The 7,972-nt window shown below is 65.3% G+C and overlaps 1 protein-coding gene across 1 annotated transcript in view; it reads right to left on the bottom strand.

Moving 5' to 3' along the window:
• The window catches only part of CD81 (CD81 molecule), a 20,619-nt gene extending 13,250 nt beyond the window's left edge, over positions 1 to 7,369 (bottom strand). The window contains exon 1 of the mRNA XM_023183551.2: positions 7,056 to 7,369. Coding sequence (XP_023039319.1) covers positions 7,056 to 7,121 — 66 coding nt within the window. The 5' untranslated portion in view covers positions 7,122 to 7,369. The remainder of the gene's footprint in view (positions 1 to 7,055) is intronic.
• Positions 7,370 to 7,972: the final 603 nt, after the last annotated feature.

The following is a 7,972-nucleotide window of genomic DNA, read 5'->3' as shown; positions in this document are numbered from 1 at the left end:
CCCCGAGACGCCCCACCCCACGAGGCGCCCCACCTCCCGAGACGCCCCACCCCACAAGATGCGCTGCTGGGGGTTGGGGATGGAGGGTGGCCCTCAGGATGGAGCCCAGGTAACCTGTGGGGTTCCTGGAGGGCTCTTTGCAAGGCTACTGAAAGCAGTGTTTGTAACTCTATGAAGGATTGTTTCTTTCTCCTTCCTGGGAATTAATAAATAACAGAATCGACTTCAAAAGGGGGGCTGCCAAGCACACTGGGTTCCTGCCCAGCCTGTCTGCTGTTTCCAAGAAGCAGCTGAAAGGGAGCAAAAGGCAGCAGGCGCTGCCCAGGCAGGCCGAGGGCAGCTCCCCTACCCCATGCCAGCTGCCCACTGCCCCCGCAGGCCCCAGACAGCCGGGAGTCAGAACTTCGGGTGGGAGCTCTCCACGCCAGCACACACCCCCCCACAGCTGCAGGAAGGGGCAGGGATCTGGTCGCTGCACCCATACCTTACCCCCACCCAGACGGGCCAGGTGGTCACCCCAAGTGCTGCCCAGGCACCCCAGTGGGGGACGAGGACGATGGTACATCAGCTCACCCGCCTTTACACAGAGGCCAGGCGTCTGTGTGTCTCTAGCCCAGGCCCTCCCTTGATGCTCCTGGGGAGAGGGGCCACCAGGCAGGGCCACGCTGCGGGCTCTGTGCCTGCTCACCCACACCCAGGGACTGCACATGTGGGAAACACACCGGGAAGTGCCCGTTTGGCTCAGCCGCTGGGAGGTGCCGGGGCCTGAGACACCCTCTCCAGGACGGTGAGGCCCTGAGGTAGGAGGAAGGCAGGAAGTCTCCCTGGAGATACTGGGTGAAGGAGGGGAGGGGTTCGCCAAGGTGCTTCCAGGAAGGGACGCTGGGGGCGTCCCAGGTGAACGGCCCCTCCAGCCTGGGTCTCCGCAGGCCAACCCCTCACTCTCTGCCCACCAAGAAGGGGCAGCACCAGGCCTGTTGTGGAGGTTGGGGACAGGGCCAGACTCCTCCCTGGGTGGTATGGGGCCCTCTCAGGCCCTCCTAGGTGGTGAGCAGCTGCCCCTCCGACCCCACTGTGGCCTTCAGGGCCGGGAAGGCAGCATGGAGGGAACATGAGCAGGAATTCTCTCCTGGGCCAGGAAGAGGAAGCTGCACTCACAGGGCCCCTGGCCCCTGGCCCCGAGGAAGCCGCCGGTCTCAGCATCTAAAAATAGGTGTCAGGCGAGGATGCTGGCCTTCTGGCCCCGCCTGCTGGGGGGATGTGAGGACTCATTTCCCTTGGGACCAGGAGGACGGGCACAGGCTCAGAGGATGCTGGTGTCTCCCAGGCATCGGGGGTGGTGGGCACCGGTGCCCCGAGGACCAAGCCCCTTCCAGGGCCAGCTGTTCCCGAGGCAGGGAAGCCAGGAAGTCCCTTGCTCCACTCTAAGCCTACCCCTGCTCCGGGAAGCTCCTCTACCCCGCTGGCCCCTGTAGGAAGGGTTTGTCAACACAGACAGTCCCACTGACCCACTGGGGAAGAGCCAGGCAAGGGGCTGTGGGGTGGCTGGCAACCCCAGGGCCGTGTGCTTCAGAGAAAAAGGTCTGGGTGGGCCAGTGCCCCCGAGGGAGGGTGATGGGAGGCGGGAGATGGGTGGCCTCAGGCAGAGGACCAGAGAGCAGGTAGAGGGGCCCAGGGCAGCTCAGGGTGTCTCTGGCCACCAGCAGCACCTGAGAGGCTGCCCAACACAGCCTGGTCAAGAGCCAGCACCTGCTCCCACCTGGGTGTGGCCACCCGCCCCAGGGGCACCCCAGTCAGCTAGGGCTCCTCACAAGCCATCACTCTGGAACCGTGGCTTCCTTATTGCCCAGTGGGCCTGATCATCACCGGGCAAGCCTGGGGCGGTGTGGTGGCTCCAGGCTCGGAGCCTGCCCAGCGCACAGTGGGGACGACTTCCTTTGAGCTGCCCGCGTCTTCTTGGGGACAGAAGGAAAGACTGTTCCACGCAACCCCATGGTCAGGCCGAGTCCCCGGGGGGTGGAGGAGTGGCCTGCGGCTGCCCCATCTACTGTGTGAGAGGGTGAGCTCCCGGGGCCCAGGATGGGGTCGGGGCTGGAGTCTGCGCTTCCCAAACCGTGGCCCCTCGGAAACCCCTGGGGTCCCACTCAGAAAGGAGCTCCAGGACTGCTCTGGGCCCCCATCAGCCTGGGTCCTTCACCTGTCCTGGGGTGAGCCTCATGCCCTGTCATCTGTTTTACCCACGCTGTTACCTGGGGTGGAGCTTTGAGGTTAGTTCTGCCCCGCACTGGATGTCACGCTCCTGGCAGGTTGTGAGGGGCCTGGTCTCGCTGGGGACAGAAGTGAGGACCCCAGGCTGCCCGCCTGCCCTGATCCTAGAGCTCCATGTAACACAGCACAGGGCGTCCTGCGGGATCCCCCATCACTCAGCCCTCTCCCTCCCATCCTTTACCTTCTCCGAATCACACCACTTCCAACTGGGAGCCCGAGGGGCTGAGGAAGAGGGAAGCAATCACCTTCCAAATGCAGTGGGCGGGCACAGCTCCAGAAAGAAGGGCAAGGCGGGGTGGGAACGTGAGCCACCGGCCTCTGGCCAAGCTGGACGCTCCCTCCTCTCAGGCCCCTGGCATTTGGCATCTCACACCTGGGCTCTCGAAGTTCCCCTGCTGGGGCACCCGCATCCGGGAGAGAGGCACTTCCGAGCTCTGCGCCCCTGGCCCCCAGCCCTACCGCACCTCCTTGAGCCCGCAGCCCTCAAAGACGTCGTGTGGGGAGTGGCGGGCAGCTGCCTTATTCTGGCCATCCCAAAGCCATGACATTGGCGGCTAGCACAGGACGCCCACAGCCCCGAAAGTGAGATCCAGCTGACCTTCCACGCCCCTGGGCATGGCCCCCGGCCTGAGGGGACTCCTCCAGCACTGGGGGCCTACCTGGAGGACCCCCAAGGGTCTCTCATGATTCAGCACCTGCTCTGCAGCCCAGGTTGGGGGGCTTAGCTTGGGCCCAGAAACACAAAGAATGTGTGTGCAGGGCTGGGGGACACTGAGTGAGTCCAGAGGTTCCTGGAAGGCTGCCCAGCATACCGGGTGCCACTGCGTCCTACCAGGCAGGTGGGGACGACTCGGAAGTGGAGATTACTGAAGCCCATTTCTGGGTAAGCCTGGTTCTTCTTGCCCAAAGGGGTGCTGGGAACAAGGCACGCCCAGCCTGGATCACAGGGAGGTGGGGCCCAAGCAAGGGGCAGGGTACCTGGCTCCTCCCCAGCCCCAGCCCCACCCCATCCCCAGGGTCCTCTCCAATCCACAGCGGGCACGGGGGTGACCACCTGCTCCCTCGCACAGGTGCCTGGACTCTAAGCCTTATTGACTCTATGAGCAAAGCTCTTCCCATGGTGGGATTTCAGGTGCGGAAATAGGGGTAGGGGATCGTTTGGGGTCTGTCTCCCTGTCTGGGCTTGGAAGCAGCTATGAGCTAAGGATTGGGGGTGAACCAGATTTCTGAAAGTTGAGCTGAACTGGGCGCTGGGGCGGGTGTAGGAGAAGGACCCTCAAACCCGGGAAAGAATGGAGGGCTTTCGGGCATGCACCCTGGTGCCCTTAGGGAGGGTGGGTGACTTGTCAGCCCCCGGTAGAGCCACAGCCCGCAGGGGCGGCCACCAGGAAAGTAGGCCCACACCTCCTTGCTTTTTCGCTCTGTGCCCTGCACTTCTGGACAGCCTCACTGGGGCCAGCGTGCAGCAGGGACAAACCACAGACTTCCTCCTCTCGGCCCGCTTGCCCCAGTGACCGTTTCCCCAAAGCTGTGCAGTCAGACAGCCTGGGGGAGCCAGGGAAAGTCCACACACCCACTTGGTGAAACCAGGCACAGGATGTCCTAGCCCCCCTCCCCCACAGCGCCTGCCAGGGTTGCAGCCCCTCTCCCGGAAGGACGGCGACAGACCTGCCAAGTGACAGTCATGTGCTGTCTGGAAGCGGGAAATACCCGTTAGTGAGGCCTCTAATCAGTCTCTTTCCCAGCCGGGTCGGGCTGCCCTGCCACTGGGAGGTGGCCACCAGCTGCACTGGGTTGGGGGAGCAGCCAGTCCCAGGCCAGAGACACGGCTCTTCTCCCTGCGGGGACTGGTGACACCTCTCCCGGGCTCCCTGGCCAGCCCCCGAGCAGAAGACTCTTATATCCATTTCACAGATGAGGAAGGCAAGGCTCCCACGGGCCAGTCCCCGGCCCCGGGACACAGGCTTTCTTGCCCTGCTCCTGGCAGCAGTGGGTGTCAGGTGCCAGCCGCCTCTGATGGAGGCTCCCAGACCCACCCAAGGGACAGGATTTCCACGCTGATGGCCAGGGTGTCTGCAATATCTTCCCTGCTTGGGCCAGCCCTGCACCCGGGGAGACCAGTTCTCGCTGGCCCCCAAAGCGGTCAGGGCGCAGGTGCACGCTGCCGGGACCTTCCCCCTCGCACCTCGGCTTGGGAAGTGGGACAGCAAGAGTGTAGTGTGTGTGCAGCTGGGAGTGAGGGTATGTGCACGTTCCTGTGTGCGAGTGCCTGTGCATGTGTGTGGGCTCCTTTCTGTGAAAGAGGTCAGGCTACCCCAGCTGCCTTCTCCCACAGGCAAGGCCTTTTTCCTCTCTAAAATGGAACTTTTAACAAGCGCCCCATCCCGACACGCACTGTCAACCTCCTCTCCACCAGCCTCCCCTGAGCCCACGGGACTGCACTGAGTCCCTCTGGGCCCTGCAGGGTTCCCGCAGCCCCTTCCCCACTGAGCATCCTGCCTGCCCGGACTGGGTTATCTGAGGCAGGGGTCCCTTTGGACCCTTGGCCAACCCCCGTACCCTGAGCCCTTCCTGTACCAAGCCCCCTGTCAACACTCAGGCATGTCAGTGAATCCACCAACAACCCCAGGAGGCAGGCTCATTGAGGGCCCCCACTGCAGACGGGGGAGGCCAAGGCCCAGGACCAGAGCAGTGTGGTGGGGACTCCACTGAGGGAGGCCCAAGCCCATGGCACTGTGCTCTCAGCCACACACCCTGCGACACCAGGGTGGAGGGGGATCCACCAGGGTGGTGCCCACCAACCTCACCTCACCCAGCCTGGCATTCCTGGCTACAACAGAGCCCCAGTGGACGGGTGGGTCCACAGTGACTGTGAACGGACTCAGTTCTCAATGCTTTGCAGGGAGCAGGCCCTGGGGAGAGGCGTGGTGAGGCCTTGGAGACTTTTCCTCGAGCCTTAGGAACAAGCATCCCTGGGATGCGTCAGGTCTCCACCCCTGCAGCCTGGGAAACTTCCAGGCCCGCTGTGGCGACACTCCCGGGGGACTGCCAGGGAGACCTCTCAGCCTGGGCAGGCAGGAGGGACTCACCCAGCAGTGACGCACCGTCCAGAGAGCAAAAATCCACCTCCAGAGAAGTCCCCTTCCCTGACTCCCCTTCAGCCCCTGGCCCAGGCCCACACTCTCCTCATCAGGGGATGGGGCTCCAGGGGCCGGCAGAGGGACAGCCTGTGTCCCGTGCCTCTCCCACATGCCTGGGCGGAAGCAGGCCACCACTAAGCAACGGCCGAGGTGCCAGGGCTGTGCCTGGGGAGGGCAAGCCCCTCCCAGATGGCCTCTCTGCCCCCACTGCCAGGGCAGAGCCAAAGGCTACAGTGACTCCCACCAGTGTCCCAAGCAGACTGTGCAGAACAGCCCGGCTTGGGGAAGGTGGGATGTGACCGCCCCACACCTCTCCCAGCTGAGAGTTCAGTTCAGCCTCTGTCCTTCCCCCTCCAAATAATCTCCCTGCCCCAGATCCGCACTGGGATCCTCGGCCATCCAGATGGGAAACAGATGTCTCTGGTCCCACACACTGGCTCCAGGGGCCATTTTAAAAGTTTGCCCTCCCTGCCTCAACTTGAGAAACACTCGGTCCACTGGGACATCAGCCGAGTCTTCCACGAGAAGGGGGTGACAGCCTGGGGGGACACGGGGAGGGGCTTGCAGTCTCTGCCCAGGGCGTGGCCACGGGGAGGCCACGGTCATGGACACCCACTCCAGTCCTTCCAGGCCAAGAAGGGATTTCCACCCCCTCCCCAATTCCAACACTGACAGGAAATGGAAACAAAAGGCGAAAGCCCATCAGTCACTTCCCAGCAGCAAAGACTACGGTCAGGAGAAAGCCATTCTCAGCAGGAGACCCTCCCCCCTCCTCCACCCACCTTGGCACCCAAAGATGCCCAGCGTGGGGGCCCCTCTTTCCAAAGCAGCAGCCCCACTCCCAGACCCTGCCATCCACTCTAGGCCCCTGGTGCCACTCTCTTCCTTGTGCCAACTCAGAACCGCGGGACCCCACTCTTGCAAGGCCTCCAGAGCCCTTCTGGGAGGAGGCCTAGGCTGGAACGTGTCTGGGTGAGGAGAGGGAGATCGGCCCCCAGGCAGGACAGCCAGGGTGCGCGCACCCCAGCTTTTGGGCCATCCCAGCGGTGACGTCCTTTAAGGCGCGACCCCCAGGAAGGTCCCGGGTGGTGACAGCAGACTGGCGAGTTAGCTGGGCTGGGAAGTGAGGCGGATCGCCCCCAACCTCGGGCAAAGTGTGCGCCCCCGCCCCACCATCCAGGGGCGGCGGCCCTTGATGAGCTCATGGGGGCGGGGCGCCAGGAGTACCGCCCGCGAGCCCCCCCTTCGTCCCCGCGAAGCAGCAGTCCGGAATCCGCCGCCAGGGACCCGCGCAGGCCCCTCCTCAGCTGAGAGGCGGCCGGGTACTCGGGTCCCCGCCCGCGCCCACCTCACCCATCACTACCACTTAGCGGGAACTGCCCGGCGGCCCCCAGAAGCCCCGGCCCGGCCGCAGAGCTAGGCCCCCGCGCACAGAAGCCCCAAAACTCGGCTCGCAGCCCTCAGCCCCAAAGTCGGGGGGCGCGGCGGCCCCGGGCGACCCCCCACCCCGCTCCTGGAGCCCACAGGTGGCCCCACAACTTCGCGGCCCGCGGGGCGCCCGCGGGGCCTAGCACGCGGCCGCGGGACCTGCCCGAGGTGGGGTGTGTGCCCGTCCCCTCCCGCCCTAACTCCCGGCACAGCCCTTACCCAGAAGACGAAATTGAAGACGAAGAGCAGGTACTTGATGCACTTGGTGCACCCTTCCACTCCCATGGCGGCGCGGGCAGCGGGCGGCCTGCGGGGCGCGGGCCGGTCCTGGGAGGCGGGCGGGCCGGCGCGGGGCCTGGCGGGCAGCCGGCAAGGGGGCCTGGCGGGCCGAGGGGTCTCGGTGCGAAGAACGGGGCGCGGGGACGCAGGGCCGCGGGGGGCGCCGGGCGCCGGAGGCCTGGCCGGATGCGCGGTGGGGTCGCCGCTGTTGCCGCTGCTGCGCGCTCACTCTGTGGCCGGGCGCGCGCCCCCCTCGGCACCACTTATAGGACGCCTCGGTCCCGCCCCCCGTAGGCCCCGCCCCGGCCAGCTCACGCCCCGCCCCCGGCCCCGCCTCCCGTCTCCCGGGCGCGCATCGGAGGGGTATGGGGGCGCTGCACCTACCCCCAACTTGGCGCGTTTCGGCCAGGGCCTCAGGGCCCAGGTGCACCGTGCTGGGCGTAGGAGGCGTCCCTGAGCTGCTGTCGCGCTCCGAGCCCCCGAGGGGGTGGCAGCAAGGCCGCGCCTGAGGACAGGCCCGCAGCGTCTGCCCAGGAGTGCAGGCCCGGTGCCGGGAGAACAACCTATTCCTCCCTCCCTCAAGCACCTTGGACAATCTGGGAGGGCTCCCCAAACGAGGTGAGCACCTTGGACAATCTGGGAGGGCTCCCTGAAGGAGGTGATGCCACAGTAGTTGGTTTTGCACAGATAGGAGGCTTTGCTCACATTGCTCTCCGGGGCTGGAACGTGGGCAGGCATGAGTCCCCCTAGTCAGTGTTGGCCTCAGGTACAGGCAACCAATCCCTGTCCCACGGAAGGGAAGAATTGCTGACCCATGCTGCAGGAGTCTGCATCTGAAAAGGTCACTGGGCCCTGAG

The sequence above is a fragment of the Piliocolobus tephrosceles genome, chromosome 13 (genome assembly GCF_002776525.5).
Source record: "Piliocolobus tephrosceles isolate RC106 chromosome 13, ASM277652v3, whole genome shotgun sequence".
Taxonomy (NCBI): domain Eukaryota; kingdom Metazoa; phylum Chordata; class Mammalia; order Primates; family Cercopithecidae; genus Piliocolobus; species Piliocolobus tephrosceles.
The sequence above is the reverse complement of the archived record's forward strand: the minus strand, read 5'-3'. Positions and strand labels throughout refer to the sequence as shown.